General features: G+C 48.2%; 1 protein-coding gene across 1 annotated transcript in view; it reads left to right on the top strand.

The window, feature by feature from the left end:
• DISP3 (dispatched RND transporter family member 3) overlaps nt 1-20595 on the top strand; it is a 37267-nt gene that overhangs the window by 1141 nt on the left and 15531 nt on the right. Inside the window, exons 2-10 of the mRNA XM_064363270.1 lie at nt 532-751; nt 11928-12064; nt 12937-13071; nt 13587-13747; nt 15044-15183; nt 17190-17326; nt 17530-17691; nt 18456-18617; nt 20384-20497. Of these exons, the coding sequence (XP_064219340.1) occupies nt 532-751; nt 11928-12064; nt 12937-13071; nt 13587-13747; nt 15044-15183; nt 17190-17326; nt 17530-17691; nt 18456-18617; nt 20384-20497 (1368 nt within the window). The remainder of the gene's footprint in view (nt 1-531; nt 752-11927; nt 12065-12936; nt 13072-13586; nt 13748-15043; nt 15184-17189; nt 17327-17529; nt 17692-18455; nt 18618-20383; nt 20498-20595) is intronic.

A 20595-nucleotide genomic window follows, 5' to 3' on the forward strand; every position in this document is an offset into this window, starting at 1 on the left:
ACAGCTCTTTGGGGAGATTTGGTCCGGGCCCAGTCAGTCTGGAGCTGAGTGTTGGGCATGGCCAGAGGACAAGGTGAAAAGGGCTGGGCTCAGGTGTGAGGTGAGCGTGAGAGGGAACTGAAGGAGAGCTTGGAGGGAAGTTTGGACGCAGACCCAGGTGAAGGTTTTTGGGGGTTCTGCTGTGGTCGGAAGTAGATAAAGCGTGGAATGGGGCTCGGATGTGAGGCTGGTTAGAGAAAGGCCAGGATGTGGTAAGAGAGAACCAGGAATCTGACCAGAGGAAGACAGGAGAAAGATTGGGGTTGAAGAAGACTGAGGTAGGGTTCATTTTAGGTAAATTAGGGAGGGGCTTGAGGAAGGGTAGGGCAGGGTGAGAGAGTGGCTGTGGGGCCTGGGGTGGAGTTTTGGTAGATGTGGGCAGGGGAGAATCCTGGGAGGCAGGGCTGCAATGAGACTGGATGGCCTTGAGGGAGGAGGGTTGGTCGGAGCTGACCAGCTGAACTCTTGGGGCCTCCACCCCTGTCCTTGCAGGCTCCCTGGAGCTGGCCATGACTCACCCTGAGTTCTACTGGTACGTGGATGAGGGCCTCTCTGCAGACAATCTGAAGAGCTCCCTCCTGCGCAGTGAGATCCTGTTTGGAGCACCCTTGCCCAACTACTACTCAGTGGATGACCGCTGGGAGGAACAACGGGCTAAGTTTCAGAGCTTCGTGGTCACCTACGTAGCCATGCTGGCCAAGCAGTCTACCAGGTGGGAAGTCCAGCTGCATCCTGTGTGTGCGTGCCCATGTGTGTCCCAGAAAAGGGCTGCGTCACGACAGGAAACTGGTTTCCAGTTGCCTCTTACCCTTAAACCCCGTATCCCTTTCCCTATCATCTTTCCTTGGGAAGTCTTTCTTTCCAAATCGGGACAGAACAAGTACATCCTTGCAGTCACTCTGACACATGAAAGTCCCCTTTGCTTGATCAGTGCTAATGGTTAGTGAACATGACAGCTTTGGGCCAGGTGGGAAATCCCAGAACTCTGCCCTGGAGGTCTTGGGTATTGATTTTCTCCTGAGATGGTGCTCAAGGTCTTTCTGGAAAGAGTATCGGCCAGGGAGTAAGGAGTTTCTCCCTGTATTAGTCAGGGTTCTCAAGAGAGACAGAATCAATAGGATGGATAGAGGGATATGTGAGAGAGGATTTGTTAGGGGAATTGGCTCATGCAGTTATGGAGTCTAGGTCCCAGGACACGCCATCTGCAAGGTGGAGACCTTTGGATACTGGTAGTCTGGCTCAGTCCAAACTTGAAGGCCTCAGAACTAGGGAAACTAATGGTGTAATTCTTGGTCCCAAGATCAAAGGCCTGAGACCCCCTTAGGACAGCTGGTGTAAGTCCTGGAATCCAAAGGCCAGAGGGCCTAGAGTTTTGACTTCCGGGGCGGTAGAAGAGTGTCCTAGCTGCAGGAGGGAAAGAGAGAGAGAGGAAATCACCTTTCAGCCCTTTTCATTCTATCCTGGCCCCCAGCCAACTGGATGCTGCCCACCCTGGCCACTGATTCACATGCCAGTCCCTTCTGGGAAGACCCACACAGACACACCCAGAGGCAAGGCTTTATCAGTTCTCTCCGTATTCCTTAATCCAATCACATTGATACCTAAAATTAACCACACTTCCTGTCTGTAATACCCAGGGAGGTAATGAGCAAGTCACTTTACTTCTCTGGGTGTCAGCGTTCCTTTGTTAGAATGGAGAACATGATTCTGGCTGCCCTCTGGAGTCACTAAGAGATGAGCTAACAGATGTGAAAGTGCTTTGGGGTGGAAGGGGCTTTGGGATGGTGTGCTTGGGAATGCAACTGGGTCCTTCCCCACTAGAACAGGGCAGAAATCCTTCTGGGCAATAATTGCAGTGCTTTCCCAGTCTCCGCCTTGACAGGCCAGTCCCAGGCACAGGATGAATCATTCTGCGTGAAATACCCTCATTCCTTCCACTGCTCATCCCTTATATTGAGTAACTGCTGGAATAATCAGAGCTAATGTTTATCGAGCACTTACTCTGTGCCACACACTGTTCGAAACCCTTTATACATACCAACTCATTTAATTCTCACACCAGCGCAATGAGGTGGGTGCTGTTATGATTATCTCCACTTTATAGTTGAGGAAACTGAGAAATGGCAATTAGGTAAGTTGTTCACAATTTTAAAGCTTATCGGTGGTGGAATGAGATTGAAATCCAGACGCTCACCCTTTGTGTTTTTGTGCCAGTTACTGCACTGGGAGCCTTCTCCCTGCCCTACTTCTTTGCCAGGCAAGCTCCTATTCATCTGTTAAGATCCAACTTGGGCAACTTTGCCCAAAGGCTGGACTAAATGCCCACTCAACCTGCTATGGTTTGGATATGTTTTGTCCCTGTCAAAACTCATGTTGAAGTATAATTTCCAGTGCAGCAGTATTGAGAGCTGGGGCCTAGCGGAAGACGTTTGGGTCATGGGGGTGGATCCTTCATGAATAGATTAATGCCATATTGTGGGAGTGAGCTAGTTCTCACTCTTGCGGGAATGGATTAGTTCCCAAGAGAACAGGTTGTTGTAAAGCGAGGTTCTTCCTCTTGTTTGGTCCCTTTTTCCTGTTCCCCCTTTGACCTTCCTCTGTGTTATGATGCAGCACAAAAGCCTTCACCAGAAGCCAGTGCCATGCCATTGAACTTCCCAGCCTGCAGAACCATGAACTAAATAAAACCTCTTTTCTTTGTAAATTACCCAGTCTCCGGTGTTCTGTCATAACAGCACAAATAGGACTGAGAAACTCCCCCTGTTTCCACAGTCCCCTTTCTTTTCCTTAAGGGAGGCAGGAAAGAGCATACACAGACTTTGGAGTCAGATGTATCTTGAGTCCCATCCCAGTTATTCAAGTTATTGTGAGTCTTAGTGAGCTATTTCACCTCTCTGAGCTACAGTTTTATCATAGTGCCCCTCACTCTGTCTTTTAGTTGTAACTCACAGTGCATTTCTCCAGCCAACAACATCAGCATCACCTAGGGGCTTGTTAGAAATGCAGAATCTCAAGCTCTGTCCCAGACCTGCAGTATTTCCAGGTGATTTGTTTGCACATTTGAGTTTGAGAGAGGTCTGGTGTAACCGTCTGTCTCTATAGGATGTGAGTTTGTTGAAGACTGGGTTTGTTTCTGATTCCGTTTCTATAGGCCAAGCCACAGCACGGTGCCAGGTACCCCTTAGTAAGGGTTTGTCTGGGGAGTGAATGAATAAATGAATGGAGATGCCTCAAGGAAAGGTACTTGGCTGGGTTGGGAAACTGAAAGGTGCTTGCTATAGAAGGACCTTTACGGTTTTAGATACCAGTGTTATCTCTGCCCAGATGTTTAGCTGCTAAGGCAAAACCCCCGCCCTTAAGGGAAAAGCCACTCTTTTCTGTTTCCTCCCGTTAGAGTGTCACAGCAGTGGTGACAATCCTGTCTTTAATGCCTTCTTTTGGATGAACAAAATTCTTAAAATTACTCTATTATTGGTTACCCAAGAGATGGCAACATGTACCTTGACTTAACAGTATAATATAAATGATCACTTTTACTGCTTTTAATACTGGAATCTTACAATATGTTCACTACATTTATTGAGCTTCAGTTTTTTGCCTTTATGTTGCATGCATTTTAATTCTTACTACATTTAAGCCCCATAAGACATTACATCATTATTTTACAGAGTCTGTGTTCATTATATTTATTCGCATAATTGCCTGTTCTGTTGGTGTTCATTACTTTGTTCTATTTCATGTTTCCCACTGGGATCATTTTCCTTGTGTCTACATTTCTTTCAGTGTAGGTTTGCTGGTGACAGATTCTTTGTTTTGTTTGCCTAGTAGACATCTTTATTTTACTTTCATTTTTGAAGTATATTTTTGCTGGTATAGAATTATTATAAATTGGCAGTTAATTTCTTTTAATACTTTACCTGAAGATGTCACTCCATTGTCTTCTGACTTCCATCATTTCTGTAGAAAAGTAGGCTGTAAATCTTTTTTGTTGCTCTATTAAAAATTCTCTGTTTTCTACTTTTAAGATTTCTCTGTCTTTGTTTTCACCAGTCTTACTGTGAGGCATCTTGGTGCATTTTCTTTGTGTTTGTTCTGTTTGAGGACGCAGAGTTTCTCGAAGCTGTAGATTGATAACTATAATCAGTTTTAAGAATGTCCTAGCTATTATCTCTTCAAATATTGCTTCTACCTTGTTCTCTGTTCCCTCTTTTATGCACTCTGATTACACAGATGTTAAATCTTTTCACTGAGCCCCATGTTTTCAATGCTTTTTTCTGGGTTTTGTTTTTTTTTATTTTTCTTTCTATACTTTGGTTTAGATATTCTAGTTCACTGATCTTGCTTTCTATTTATTGTCTCTAGTCTGCCATTTAATGTCTATTGAGTTTTTAATGTTATTGTTCTATTTTTCCATTTTGAGAATTTCCGTTTGAATCTGTTATAGATCTAAATCACTGGTGCAGTTATTTTATTCATCATTTAATTTATTTTGTTCACATTCTTCTCTCTGTTCTTAAACATGTTAATTATAGTTTTTTTAAAGATCTTACCAACTTTTAGTATATGGATAGCCTGCAGATTTGTTTTGTAGTCTGTTCTTTCACTTGGTTTGGGATCATGTGGTCCTGCCTATGGGTATACCTGGTAATTTTTATTTTTTTATTTTTGTCTTTTTGAGACAAGGTCTTACTCTGTCATTAAGGCTGGAGTGCAGTGTCATGGTCATAGCTCACTGCAGCCTCAAACTCCTGGGCTCAGGTAATCCTCTCATCTCAGCCTCCTGAGTAGCTAGGTCTACAGGCATGTGCCACCATGCCCAGCTAGTTTTTTGGTTTTGTTTGAGACAAGGTTTCGCTATGTTGCCCAGACTGGTCTCAAATTCCTGGCCTCAAGTGGTCCTCCCACCTCAGCCTCTCAAAGTGTAACTTTTATTAGTGATGAACATTATGTGGAAAAAAAACCCACACACACAGAGGTCCAAATGATGTTATTTCCTCCAGAGAAAAGTTATCCTTCACTTCAGAAGGCACATAGAGTCGTGACTAATCACCTTAAACAGGCAGTGACCACACTGAGAGTTGAGGATGGTTTGCAATCCTGAAAAGTCTCAGTCTACCTCTAGTTTGCCCTAGATTTTCTAGGATTTTCAACTGAGAGCTTGATGTATTCTGCAGCATCCTTTTCCCTGATAGGTTCCAAACTCTAATATTTTATCTCCCAAAGCTGCTAAAAAAATAAAAACAAAAACTCCACCCTGCTTTTTCAGAGGGTTTCTGCTTAGGTTTTGGCTTCAGACCCCACATAGCCCCCGTCTTCAGCAGAAGGGCTGAGGGAAAACCTGCCCATGTGCTCTGCTGGTCTGCAAGTGTCTGCCCAGAGCTCTGCTGGCTTATCCCAGCCAGGTTTTCCAGGCTTCTGCCCAAATTTAGAATCAGCAAATGCCTCCAGGATAAACATGGCTGTAGAAGGGCAGCTTGCTTTCCCTGGGCTCTTTCCTTTCTGGAGTCTTAGCCCTCTAGTTCTGATTACTTCAGCAACTCTCTGCTGTCATCGCAAATAATTTCTGAATTTTAGTGGACATTATAGTAGTTTTAGGTAAGATACTGGTCTTCCATAAGCTATTTCTTTCAACTTGAGAGTAAAAGTATGGGCATATGTCTTTTTGTAACCAGCATCTAGCACAGGACACAGAACCTAGAAGTTACTCTATAAAAGCTATCCAAATTAATGTGTGAATGAATAAATGATTGATTTTCTAGTCTAATGAAAGGATAGCTAACCTATTTAATTCAACGAAGTAGATAATCCAGAGATTCTTTCAACTTGGCTTTTTAAAGTCCTGTTTATATTTTTAACCGCTTTATTGAGGTATAATTGGCATACAACCAACTGCACATACTTTACCATTTAATTGGTTTTGACGTGTATACACTGTGAAGCCCTCACCATCATCAACACAGTGAACACTAGTAGGGTACTGTAGTTCACGCCTATATTCCCAGCTACTTGGAAGGTTGAGGCAAGAGGATCCTCGAGGCCAGGAGTTTAAGACCAGCCAGGAAAACAGCAAGACTTTGTCTCTAAAAACACACAAAAATTAGTCAGACATGGTGACACATGCCTGTAGTCCCCACTACTTTGGCAGCTGAAGTGGGAGGATCTCTTGAGCCAAGGAGTTCGAGGCTGCACTGAGCTATGATTGTGCCACTGTACTGCAGCTTGGGTGGCAGAGCGAGACCCTGTCTCTTAAAAAAAAAAAAAGAATAGTCAAATTTGTTGGTATAAAATGATTTATAATATTTCCCTACTATCTTTTTAATACTTGTAGAAATTGTAGTGATGTCTCCTTCCATGTGTCTTCTTTCTTTTTTTTTCATGGTTAGTCTAGCTAGAAGCTTATCTGTTTTATTGATCTCACAGAACTAGCTTTTGGTTTCATTGATTATCTTGTTTGAGAACTAGATTTATTTATTTTTAATTTTAATTTTCATGAGCACATAGTAGGTGTATATATTTATGGGTTACATGAGATGTTTTGATAGAGGCATGCAATGTGAGGTAAGCACATCAACAGGGAATGGGGTATCCATCCCTTCAAGCATTTATCCTTTGAGTTATAAACAATCCAGTTACAGTCTTAAGTTATTTTAAAATGTACAATTAACTTATTATTGACTATTGTCACCCTATCGTGCTACCTGTTTTCATTGATTTTCTCCATTGCTTTTCTGTTTTCTATTTCTTTGATTTCTGCTCTGATCTTTATTATTTTCTTTCTTTGGTTCATGTTACATTTCATTTTCTCTTGTACTACTTTCTTAAAGTAGAAGCTAAGGCCATTGATTTGAAACCTTTCTTTCCTAATGGAAGTGTTTAGTGCTATAAAATTCCCCTTAAGTATGACTATTTTAGCACATCTCAAAATTTTGATATGTTATTTTCCTTTTCATTCAGGTCAAAATACTTTTGATTTTTCCTTTTGATCTCTTCTTTGACCCATGTATAACTTAAAAGTGTGTTATTTCGTTTTCAAATGTTTGGGAATTTTTCAGGCTTTTTGTTGCTGATTTTTAATTTAATTTCATGATGGTTAGAGAACATACTTTGTGTGATATAAGTTCTTTTAAATATATTGAGTCTTGTTTTATGGCCCAGTACACGGTCTTTTTTGCTGAATGTTCTCTATATACATGAAAAAAAAAAGTTCTGTTTTTACATGAAATGTTCTATGGGTGTTGATTAGATCAAGTTCATTGATTGTGTTGTTCATGGTCTTCTATCTCCTTACTGATTTTTCTGTCTAATTTTTCCAGCACTATTGAGAGAGAGAGATTGAAACGTCTACCTACAATCAGGAGTTCTCTATTTCTTTTTTCAGTTGTTAGTTTTTACTTGGTGTATTTTAAAGCTCTGTTATTAGCTATAAAAACATTTAGGATTGTAGTTTGGTTGAGTTGATCCCTTTATCATTTTGAAATTATCTTCTTTGCCTCTAAAAATCTAGTTATAGTCTTTGCTCTGAAATTTTCTTCATTTTTAGTAATATCACCAATCCAGCTTCCTTTTGATCCATGTTAGCATGGTATATCATTTTCTATCCCTTTGCTTTTATCCTATTTGTGTCTTTATATTTAAAGTGGGTTTCTAGTAGTCAGCTACGTCTTGATTTTTTTAAAGGTCTCTGATACTCTCTGACTTACTTGGAGTGTTTAAGCCATTTACAGTTAATGCAATTATTAATATGGTTAGACTTAAGTATATTTTATTCTGTTTGTTCCATATGCTCTGTTTCTCCTTTCCTCTATTTTGCCTTCTTTTGAGCTAATTGAATTTTTTTTCTGTTGTATTGCCTTTGTTGGCTTTTATGCTATAACTCTTTTAGTGGTTGCTTTAGAGTTTATAGTATACATTTTTAAATTTTCACAGTGTATCTTCAAATGATATTATATCATTTCATATATAGTATAAGAGCTTTACAATAGTATACTTCCATTTTTTCCCTCCTGACCTTTATGTTATGTGGTTATACATTTTATTTTAATGTATATTATAAGCCCCACATTACATTATTTTTGTTTAAATGTCAATTATCTTTTAAAGAGATTTAAATAAATAAGAAATTTGTATATATTTATTGATATCATTACCATTTTCAGTGCTCTTTGTTTCTTTATGTAGATCCATATTTCCATCTGTTACCATTTTCCTTTTGCCTGAGGATTTCCTTTAACATCTCTCATAGGCTGAGCACAGTGGCTAACGCCTGTAATCCCACTTTGGGAGGCCAAAGCAGGAGGATTGCTTGAGGCGAGGGGTTCAAGACCAGCCTGGGCAACGTAATGAGACCCCATCTGTATTAGTTCATTTTCATGCTGCTGATAAAGACATACCTGAACCTGGGAATAAAAAGAGGTTTAATTGAACTTACAGTTCCACATGGCTGGAGAGGCCTCAGGATCATGGCAGGAGGCAAAAGGTGCTTCTTACATGGTGATGGCAAGAGAAAATGAGGAAAAAGCAAAAGCAGAACCCCCTGATAAACCTATCAGATCTCATGAGACTTACTATCACAAGAATAGCATGGGAAAGATGGGCCTCTTTGATTGAATTACTTCCCCCTGGGTTCCTCCCATAACACATGGGAATTCTGGGAGATACAATTCAAGTTGAGATTTGAGTGGGGACACAGCCAAACCATATCATTTCACCCTGGCCCCTCCAAATCTCATGTCCTCACATTTCAAAACAAATCATGCCTTCCCAACAGTTCCCGCAAAGTCTTAACTCATTTCAGCATTAACCCAAAAGCAGTCTGAAGTCTCATCTGGGACAAGGCAAGTCCCTTCCGCCTATGAGCCTGTAAAATCAAAAGCAAGCTAGTTACTTCCTAGATACAATGGGGGTACAGGTATTGGGTAAATACAACTGTTCCAAATGGGAGAAATTAGCCAAAACAAAGAGGTTACAGAACCCACGCAAGTCTGAAATTCAGTGGGGCAGTCAAATTTTAAAGCTCCAAAATGATCTCCTTTGACTCCAGGTCTCAAATCCAGGTCATGCTGATGCAAGGTGGGTTTCCATGGTCTTGGGCAGCTCCGCCCCTGTGGCTTTGCAGGGTATGGCCTCCCTCCCAGCTGCTTTCGTGGACTGGCATTGAGTGTCTGCGGCTTTTCTGGGTGCACAGTGCAAGCTGTCAGTGAATCTACAATTCTGGGGTCTGGAGGATGGCGGTCCTCTTCTCACAGCTCCACTAGGTGGTGCCCCAGTAGGGATTCTGTGTGGGGCTCCGACACACATTTCCCTCTGCACTGCCCTAGCAGAGGTTCTCCATGAGGGCCCTGTCCCCGCAGCAAAGTTTTTTCTGGGCATCCAGATGTTTACGTATACCTTCTGAAATGTAGGTGGAGGTTCCCAAATCTCAATTCTTGACTTTTTTGCACCCGCAGGCTCAACACCATGTGGAAGCTGCCAAAGCTTGGGACATCCACTCTCTGAAGCCACAGCCTGAGCTGTACATTGGCCCCTTTCAGCCACAACTGGAGTGGTTGAGACACAGGGCACCAAGTCCCTAGGCTACACACAGCATGGTGACCCTGGGCCTGGCCCACGAAACCATTTTTTCCTTCTGGGCCTCCAGCAGGCCTGTGATGGGAGGGGCTGCCATGAAATTCTCTGAGATTTTCCATGTCAGAGAATGGTAATCCCCATAGTCTTGGAGGTTAACATTAGGCTCCTTGCTACTTATGCAAATTTCTATAGCTGGCTTGAGTTTCTCCCCAGAAAATGGATTTTTCTTTTCTATTACATAGTCAGGCTGCAAATTTTCCAAACTTTTATGCTCTGCTTCCCTTATAAAACTGAATGCCTTTAACAGCACCCAAGTCACATCTCGAATGCTTTGCTGCTTAGAAATTTCTCCTACCAGATACCCTAAATCATCTCTCTAAAGTTCAAAGTTCCACAAATCTCTAGGGCAGGGGCAAAATGTTGTCAGTCTCTTTGCTAAAACATAACAAGTCACCTTCGCTCCAGTTCCCAACAAATTCCTCATCTCCATTTGAGACCACCTCAGCCTGAATTTTATTGTCCATATCTCTATCAGCATTTTGGGCAAAGCCATTCAACAAGTCTCTAGGAAGTTCCAAACTTCCCCACATTTTCCTGTCTTCTTCTGAGTCCTGCAAACTGTTCCAATCTCTGCCTGTTACCCAGTTCCAAAGTCGCTTTACATTTTCGGGTATCTGTTCAGCAACACCCCACTCTACTGGTACCAATTACTGTATTCATTCATTTTAACCATGCTGATAAAGACATACCTGAAACTGGGAACAAAAAGAGGTTTAATTGGACTTACAGTTCCACATGGCTGGGGAGGACTCAGAATCATGGCAGGAGGCAAAAGGCCATCATGGTGATGGCAAGAGAAAATGAGGAAAAAGCAAAAGCAGAAACACCTGATAAACCCATCAGATCTCATGAGACTTATTCACTATCACGAGAATAGCACGGGAAAGACCAGCCCCATAATTCAGTCACCTCCCCCTGTGTCTCTCCCACAACATGTGGGAATTCTGGGAGATACAATTCAAGTTGAGATTTGGGTGGGGACACCACCAAACCATATCACCATCTGTATTGAAAAAAAAAATATGGCCAGGCATGATGGCACGTACCTGTAGTGTAGCTACTCAGGAGGCTGAGGTAGGAGGACTGCTTGAGCCCAGGAGTTAGAGGCTATAGTGAGCTATGATCATGCCATTGCACTCCATCCTGGGTCACAAAGTGAGACCCTGACTCAAAAAATATCTTTTAGTGCAGGTGTACTGGAGATTAATTATTTCAGTTTTTGTTTATCTGAAAAAATTTTCCGTTGTGCCTTTGTTTTTTGAAATGTATTTTTTGCTGGGTATAGAATCCTGGGTTGACTTTTTTTCCACTACCTGCAAAGGATGTTGCTCCCCTGCCTTCTCGTGTGCCCTGTTTTTAATGAGAAGGCTGCTGCCAGCCTTGTCTTTGTTCCTCTGTGTCTTTTCCTCATGCTGCTTTTTAAGATTTTCTTTTGGTCACTATTTTTAAGCAATTTGGTTATGATGTGCACTGTAGCTTTTTTGTGCTTGGGGTTCATTGCTGAAGCTTCTTGTATCAGTGGGTTTATAGTTTTCATCAAGTTTGGAAAATTTTCAGCCTCCTTTGGGGAGTCCAATAACCCATATTTTAGGCTGCATGGAGGACTGGAAACTCTCTCAAAAGCAATAAGCCAGGATATGTATAGGACTCATTTTGTTTTTCATCTCTCAGGGATCATCATCCTTGGTTGCCTTGTTTCATGTATTTTCTAACATTTTGGTTGGTTTCAGTGGGAAGACAAATATGGACTCCATCTTCTTACTCCATCTTGGCCAGAAGCAGATGTCACTCGTTTGTGTTTTAAGACACAGTTTGACCAGGCTGGTTATGTTATTTTTTTTTTAATTAAAAATAACTTGTGTTAAGCACACACTGAATAGCAGTGTAAAACTGAATATCTAGCAGCCAGTTTGGATTTAGAACTTGGCTATAGATACGGAGAATTGGAAGATGACATAGAAGCTGATTATAATTGATCATGATCTGCGTAGAGCAGTGGTTCTCAACCTTGACCCTACATCTGAATCACCTGGGAGAGTTAAAGAGCCCTGATGATTCAGCCCCACCCTGGCAGTTCTGATAGAATTTGTCTGGAGTCTGGCCTTCCATCAGGATGATTGGAAGCCCCCAGGTAATTTTGATGTCCAGCCAAGGTACAAAGCCACAGGGAAGTGGACAGCTCCTGATCCTCCTCCATGTGTTCACAGCCGGCTCTAATCCTCTTCCCGTCTTTCCTCTCTCCACGTCCTCCCTTCCCCCAGCAAAGTCCAGGTTCTCTATGGGGGGACAGACCTGTTTGACTATGAAGTGCGCAGGACATTCAACAATGACATGCTCCTGGCCTTCATCAGCAGCAGCTGCATCGCTGCCCTGGTCTACGTCCTCACCTCCTGCTCAGGTAGGACTTCTCTCAAGCCTGCCCCCTCCTTCCCTCCCAGGGTGCTCCTGTCTGCCCAGAGCCTGCCTTCTCAAGAGTGCCAGAATACTCTTGAACCCAGCACGTCAGAGCTGGGGACACAGGGATGTGTCCAGAAATCATCTAACCACGGGCAGGCAGACTGAGGCCTAGAGGCAGGTTGAGCTGTGCCAGCCTGAGTCACACCCTCTACCCTGGGCGCCTGCATGATTGGACCTTTTGCCTGTTGACCATCTTTCTCCTGTTGATAGCCTTGTGTTGGGGATCCTGGGGTATTGCAGTCCTTTGTGGATTACTTTGTAGCCTATTTTGGGGTCCAAGTCAGCTGCCCTCTGCCCCTTACTGATCAATTTTCCACCTCCACCTGCCTATGAACACTAGCTGCTGCTTACTGCTGTCTGTATACAGTAGGCACACTCTATTGCCCAAGCAGACAAGAGAATGGTAATACTTTCCAAAATGGAAAAGACGTTCATTCATCCATGCAACGAATATTTGCCGGGCACCAAACTATATGCCAGATGCTGTAAGGTACCAGGGATCCAGACACAGCTCCTACCCCCAGGTAATATACAAGGCCCATAAGGCTCTTGAGGTAAGGTCTGCAAAGAGGAGGATGACCTGACTTACTCAGAGATGGCTTCATCTGCCACTTGGGCCTCCTGCCGCTGCCCTCTTTGGGCGTGGAGAACTGAGAATTGGCCCTCTGCCTGTGCTGGGAACAGAGAGAGTGGTGAATGGTGTCCAGGGTTGTGGGGAAGAGGTGGGACCCAGCCGACGTCAGGGACACTAATGGGGCTTGTGTTCCATGAAGGTCCCCCAACCTTCTCCCTTGTGTCTCTTACCCTGCCCAGTGTTCCTGTCCTTCTTCGGGATTGCCAGCATTGGTCTTAGCTGCCTGGTGGCCCTCTTCCTGTACCACGTGGTCTTTGGTATTCAGTACTTGGGCATCCTTAATGGCGTGGCCGCCTTCGTGATCGTGGGCATTGGTGAGTTGCCGCTGTTGCCATGGCAGTATGCCTCCCACATGGGAACTCTGCCCCACCCCCTTTCTCCCTGGATACAAAGCCTGGCTTCCATTGGGGCTCTACACAGCCCCACTGAGGCCTAGAGCCTTGGAGTGCGGGGTTAGAATATGGGTGGTGGGTGGATCCTTGGCATAGGGTGAGTGGAGAGAGCAGGAAGGTTTGCTGGGCGGAAGTGAGGATGGTGGGAAAAGCCCAGGAAGTGCGGGAAGGAGGCCAGGATGTGGCAGAAGGCACCTACCTCTGGGTGAGGTTGGGGCCAAGGAGTGTGGTGTGTTGAGGGGGAGGGGCTTGAACTCTTGGTGGGAGGAGCCAGTCAGAGGGGTCTCTCCAAACTCGAAGCTGAGAAGCAGGACTCTCCTGCAGCCTGACCTCCCAGGAGGCCACTCAGACTTGGTCTAGGCCCAGGTTGGGCCCGATCTTGGAGACAGCAGAATGATCCTGAACCTGCCCTCCTGGCCCGGGACTCCCTCCCACAGGTGTGGACGACGTCTTTGTGTTCATCAACACCTACCGCCAGGCCACCCATCTGGAAGACCCACAGCTGCGCATGATTCACACCGTCCAAACTGCAGGCAAGGCCACCTTCTTCACCTCCCTGACCACAGCTGCCGCCTATGCAGCGAATGTCTTCTCTCAGGTGCGGACCTGCCCTCCCCCTGCCCGCTGCGTGCACACCTAGCCCTGGTCTCTGCCCCTTCCACCACCGCATGAGTGCCTGCATAGCCTTCACCTCAAGGGATTTGCTCCATCTCTACAGTTCATTTTTGTCACAAATCACCCATTACTCAAACTTAACAAGTAGGAATATTATAATCATCTGGACAGCGTGTATCAGGGATACTCAGTAGTACTAGCCCAGCCTCCACCCTGGAGGACGTTTGGCAGTTTCCAAAGCTCCTTCTTGTTTAATCTTCATCACCCGTGGTAATTGACAAAGGTACAATTACCATCCTGTTTTCCAAAAAAGAAACTTGGTCCCTGAGAGGTAAAGTGGCTTCTTCGGGGTCACACAGCAGATAAGTGAGAAGCCTGACCAAGTCCACAGCGATTCCCACCCCTGCCCCAACCCCTGCCTGCTTTCAGCTGCATTTTCCTCCCTCAAGCTGACTTCCTCTCGCTGCCTCTGAGTGAGGCTTAGGAGAAGGCCTTGAACCCAGGCTGGGTCCTTGGTATGGAGAGTGAATTGGCCCAAGTCTTTGAGAGACTTTACGACCTGAGCTGAGCAGTCTATCTGGAAATGAGTAGATGATTTAGGATTATCTGGGTCCTTCTAGAGACTCACTTCCAGAAGGTAGGCAGAGCTGGGTTCAGCTTCTGCTGTGTGACCTGGGGCAGGCTGTGTGACCTCTCTGAACCTCACTTTCCTCATGTGTGGATTATCCAGGGACTGATATGCTAGGATTGCTGTGAAAATGCTTCACAGAGTGCAGGCTGCTGTGATGTTGGTTACAGCTTCCTTCCAACTGGCACCTCCCTGTGGTCCCTGTCATACTTCTGGAACATACCCATTGCTCCCAGTCCCCAGGGTCATGCTTCCGTCATGTGGCAACATTCTCCCCCTCCCCTCAATTAGCACATGGCCTGTTCTAATGGGATGTGTCTTCCGCTGTCCTCCATTCATTCCCGTAATGACAGTTACTGAGCCCTGCTCTGTGCCAGGCACTGTTCTAGGCAGTGGGCTTACAGATAGCCAAGAGCCTCCACTCGAGATGGGGCCCTTCCTGTGCTGCTGCGTCCCCTGACACCAGCCCTTGGCTCCTGGTGTCGTGTGAGGCTGGTGGCTGGCATTCTAGCAGACTGGGCCGCCTCCTCCTCCTGCCTCAGTCTGGGAGGGATCTGGGGTCCTGAGTGTCTCTCTGGCTGCAGGGGCACCCAGACCCGCTGACTCCAGGTCCAACCAGCCCCACATCCCTCTCTTCCTGTCCATCACCAGATCCCAGCCGTCCACGACTTCGGCCTGTTCATGTCTCTCATCGTGTCCTGCTGCTGGCTGGCCGTGCTTGTCACCATGCCTGCAGCTCTGGGCCTCTGGAGCCTCTACCTGGCACCACTGGAGAGCTCCTGCCAGACCAGGTAAGTCAGGTGGGCCTTCTTCCCACAGCAGGGTATCCACAACAGGGCTCTGTGAGCCGCTCGGCGTACCACCCTCTCTTCCAAAAGCCTTCTGTGTGCCCAGTCCTGTGCTAGGCAGGGAACAGGGAAGAGAAGATACTTCCGTCCAATAATTGCAATTTGTGATCACCAGTATCACCAGGAAGTGAGCAAACACTTTTGTCCAAGATCTTATGACATCACCGTTCATTCTCCAAAGTACCCTGGGAGCTGGGTTCTCTTGCTGTCCCCATTTTACAGATGAGAAAACAATGGCTCAGGGAGGTTGGACACCTTTTTCAAGGTCACCCATTTAGTAGGCAGTAGAGCCTGGATTTAAACCTAAGAATGTCTGCCTCCACATCCCATGCTCTTAGGTTCCATGTTGAATGTCCTCTGGTTCTCGTCTTTAGATGTAGTGAGCCATGTGCAGAGCTGAACAGTTCAGTTCAGAGTTGCTGCTGGAGGTTTAGGGGGAAAGGTCTTGTGGGCCTGGTGGTCGGGAAAGATGGAGGGGGATGGCAGTGGAGCTGAGTAAGGCCTGGGTGGCTGCCTGAGGTGGAGAGAATGGAGAGTTGATGGAGGGTCTCTGGGCTTGGAACAGGGCCACTCATTGTAAAAAAGGCCTTGGTCTTTCTAGATTAAAAAAAAAAGAAAAGCCTTGGTCAGTGGTGTTCAGGGACCCATGACAATGTCCACTTGCACATGGTGAGCCATGGAGGGCTGGAGGGAGAGAAGGGCCCAGCAAGGAGCTTAGACTTGGGCCTGAGATGGACTCCTGAGCTCTCCCACTCACACCCTCTCCCTTCAGGACCCTGCTGTGGTAGCACGGGTTGGGCATTGCTGGCTAAGCTCTGTTCTCTGTACCATTGGCATTCAGATTTGACTGTTTTCCATGACAGTTTCATGACATAGAACCAGTGTTGTGGGGAAAGGGCACCTTTTTCTAATCTTTACAGAGATGCCAAATAAGCCCACTGCCCCTGCCCCCTAGTCTGGGGCTGTCCCCCAATAGTCCTATTGGGCGCAGTCATCTTCGCAGTCAGTCAGATGTGGGCTCCAAGCCCAGCCTCCTCCCTTGGCAGCCGTGGAATCCTGGGCAGGTGACTTCACTTCTCTGCATCTGTTTCTTTTTCTTTGAAGCTGTTGTGATCCCTGTGTGTGAGTCCCGTGAGGATTAATTGAGATCATCCACGCAGGGCTCCCGGCTTGCTGCTGGCACGTGGCAGTGGTATTAGCCACACACACACAGTGCTCGTATCAACCATGAGGATTATTCTTGTGCCAGGTCCCTAGGGTGAGCCTTGTCTCTCATGCGTTAACTCCAGCTGAGACCTCGGCCATGCAGCTACACCCTTAGCCGCCCTCCTCCCCCTCCCCCTCCCCTTCCCTCTCCCCCTCTTCTTCCCCCTCCCCCTCCCCCTCTTCCCCCCTCTTCCTCCTCCCCCTCCTTCTCCTCCTCCCCCTCCTTCTCCTTCTCCCCCTCCTCCTCCCCCTCCTCCTCCTTCCCCTCCTCCTCCCCCTCCTCCTCCTCCTCCTCCCCCCTCCTCCTCCTCCCCCCCTCCTCCTTCCCCCCTCTCCCCCCTCCTCCTCCCCCTCCTCCTCCCCCCTCCTCCTCCCCCCTCCTCCTCCTCCCTCTTCCTCCTCCTCCTCCTGGCTCCCCTGAGTATTAAGTTGGTGGCAGAAGCCCTGGGTCACACAGCAGCAGAAGAATGAGGCCCTGATTTGATCACCTTAGTGCCCAGGCCACTGTGTGTCGTCATCCAGGGTAATGTCTGCTGTTACCATTTGTCTCTCTGGAGGAAGACTGGCACCTGAGGGCCCTGAGGTAGATGGTACTAGAAAGAAACCAAGTGAACAGCTCCCAAAAGTCTGGGGTGTGCATCCCGTGTGTGACGTCAGCAGCACTGTGATGCCTGGGTTCATCTGATCCCCAGGGCCCTGCCTCACCCCCTCTGGCTCACCGCTGTCCCCTACTCTCTCCACAGCTGCCACCAGAATTGTGGCCGCAGGAGCTCCCTGCACTTCCCTGGAGTCATGTTTGCAGCTCCTGAGCAGGCTGGCAGCAGCCCCATGCCCTACCTGGATGATGACATCCCCTTGCTGGACGTCGAGGAAGAGCCAGGTGAGAGCTGGCATGGGCCTGCCCTGCTCACCCCAGCCAGACCCAGCGCTGCCTCTGCCAGGGGAGTAATGCTTGACAAGTTGGTCCTGAGGCAGGGGGCTGGACAGGATGGCCTGGGAGGTTCCTCACCAAGCATCTGGGCTTCCCTGGAAGCGAGTGTGGACTACCGTGGGCTTTGACAGGCCTCTGCTCTGCCCTGGCAGTGTCACTGGAACTGGGAGATGTGTCCCTGGTGTCTGTGTCCCCCGAGGGTCTGCAGCCAGCCTCCAACACGGGCAGCCGCGGCCAGCTCATTGCGCAGCTGCAGGAGCTGCTGCACCACTGGGTCCTGTGGTCAGCCGTCAAGAGCCGCTGGGTGATCGTGGGTAAGTGGGCCCTCTGCCCCTGCCCCCGTCCTGCAGTTCCACCCCCAAAACACAGGCACTGGGAGCCCACCCCCTCACAGATGCACCAGGGTCAGAGGCCTGGGCTGGGGTCTCTCCTTCTCCAACCCCCCTCCTTCCTGTGTAGAATGAAGCTGGTCCCACGGCAGCGGTTGCTCATTGGCCCCTGCTGTGTGCCAGCCTCACACTGGGCAGCAGCACAGAGCACGTGGGCCCTGGAGTTAGATCCACTTGAGCCTGGGTCCCAGTTTGGCCGCATCCTAGCTCTGTGACTTTGGCTATTCCAGTCCGTGTAGCGCTCAGTTCTGTAATTGAGGATGAGAAGCGTGGCTAGGAAGGCAGCTGTGATTTGAGGGTGCGTAGACCTCAGCCCAGCGCGTGGCATGCAGTGAATGCTCAGTGAATGTGAAGTGCTGTCATCGCTGTCGTCTTCAACAGTATTTCAGCGTTGTATGAGATCAAGTGGTGCACCAGCTTCTCATTGAGGTGGTGGCTGCTGCTTGTCCAGGAGTGTCAGATTATAGCTTATAGTCAAACCCCAGGGGACACCACAAAGCCTGATCCCTGGCCCTGGAGGACCATCCCCAGGAAGCTTCGCCCACGGGCTGGCATGCAGGGCCTTCCCCCACTCCCTTAGGACACCCCGGCCCCCACAACCAGAGCAGCTGTCTCCCAGCGCTCGGGAGCCCGCTGGGAATGCACCAGCTGGGCCCAGCCCCGCCTGGTGTAGCGCCCTTTCCTCACAGGGCTGTTCGTCTCCATCCTCATCCTGTCCCTGGTGTTCGCCAGCCGGCTCCGTCCCGCCAGCCGGGCCCCGCTGCTCTTCCGGCCCGATACCAACATCCAGGTGCTGCTGGACCTCAAGTACAACCTGAGCGCCGAGGGCATCTCCTGCATCACCTGCTCAGGTGAGGCGTTACCTGCCCTCTTGGGTGTCCAAGTCTCAAAGGCTGTTGGTCTGAGAGATGCAGGATCTGGGCTCCCCATTGATGCCTGACCTCAGCCGAGTCCCCCTCACCTCTCAGCCCCCATGTTCCCACGGTTCATTCCATGGATGCAACTGGGGTACCTGCTGGGTGCTGGCTCTGGGGAGTGTGGTGGGTGAGAGGCACAGGCTTCCCAAGCTCAGGAAGTTCACATTCCAGCTCGAGGGACTGGTCACTAATAGTAGATCTGAGCTTTGGTGGAGGAAGAATAGAGACTCTTAGAGGCCCACATCATGGACGGCTTCCTGGAGGAAGTGACATCTAAGCCAAAACTCACAATAATGGGAAGGAGTTAGCCAGGCCCAGAGGGGAGAGAAGGGAAGAGTTGGGGTTAGCCAGGCTGGGAGGGGAGAAGAGGAAATAGGAGGGGTTAACGAGGCTAGGAGGGGAGAGGAGGAAAAGGGTGGGGTTAGCCAGGCTGGGAGGGGAGAGGAGGGAAGAGGTTAGCCAGGCTGGGAGAGAAGAGGAGGGGTTAACCAGGAAGGCAAAGGGGAGGGAAAGGATGGGGTTAGCCAGGCTGAGAGGGGAGAGGAGGGAAGAGGAAGGGTTAGCCAGATGGGGAGAGGAGGGAAGGGGTGGAGTTAGCCAGGCTAGGAGGGGAGTGGGGGCAGGCGAAGTCAACCCAAGGTCATCCGGCTTTGCCAGGGCAGTTAGAAACCAAATGAGAAGACGCCTGGGTGAGCGCTTCCAGCTCCCGGGAGCAGGTCTGCTGGCTGCGTAATTGCCTTCATTTAATTAGGGCGGTGTTCAGATTAACCTGGCCTTCCCCTTGGTAATGGTAGCCAAATGCATGATCATCCACTGCAGCTCTGAGAGGCACCGGGGGAACCCCTCGAACCTCGGAGCCAGCCTCGGCCACGTCCCCAGCTCCTCTCCCCGCTGCCAGGGCATGGCCTTGCACTCCATCACTGCCACCACAGGCTTCCTGCCTGCTCAAAGGGCCTGCTCCCCTTCCACAGATGGACAAACCCCAAACTCCCCGACAACATCTGGGGCCAGAACCCCACCCACAGCCCAGCCCCTGCCCCCTGTACCTCTTCCTCTGGAACTGCCTCTTGGAGAGACCCCTCCAGAGTACAGCAGAGTGCTTCAGCTTTACAAAGGGCAGGTGAGGCCAGACCCAAACAGTGCTGAGGTCCCTCCACCTCTGCTTTCCACTCCATCAGGGTGGGGTTCACGGAACTGCCGCAGGATGGCTGTGAGGATTAAAACTTTGAAGGTGTAGTTTCTCTCATTTCTAATTTAAAAAAACTCAAAAGGCTAACTTAACGACACTTGAGGCAAGACAGGAATATATGTCTCCCATTACGTCCGCCAGCTGATGACCTGGGCTTTCCAGTCATGCCTGTCAATTGGGTACAGAGGATGTGACATCCCACCCCCAAGGGAAGTGTGGCATCATCCCTACCCAACAGAGGGCAGAATGGCACAGAGAGGGCTAGCAGGGGCGGTTCAATGTTTTTCTCTGGGCAGGCTGATGGTGCCTTTCTCTGGGCCTAAAATTTTTATAAATTCAGTATTTGATTTTGTAAAAGTTCTTCCTAGTTTCTTTCTGACCCCGACCCCCCCCCCCCGTCCAGTCCCTGGGCCCTAGTTCCTGAGGCTGTCTCAGATCCCAGCCTCTTCCCTCTGCCCATCGGGCCCAGCCCGGGATGCCCTGCTGTCATTGACCTGGCGTTGGGGGGCAGGTCTGTTCCAGGAGAAGCCTCACAGCCTGCAGAACAACATCCGGACGTCCCTGGAGAAGAAGAGGCGAGGCTCAGGGGTCCCCTGGGCCAGCCGGCCTGACGCCACCCTGCAGGGTGAGCACTGGGGGTGGGAGTGTGGGGAAATCCTCCCTAGTGCTAGGGTTGGGGGCTCTGTGAGAGGAACAGGTAAAATTCCTTCTGGATTCTCCTGC

Source organism: Aotus nancymaae, unplaced genomic scaffold (genome assembly GCF_030222135.1).
Source record: "Aotus nancymaae isolate 86718 unplaced genomic scaffold, 86718_ANA_hifiasm-v0.15.2.pri h1tg000053l, whole genome shotgun sequence".
Taxonomy (NCBI): domain Eukaryota; kingdom Metazoa; phylum Chordata; class Mammalia; order Primates; family Aotidae; genus Aotus; species Aotus nancymaae.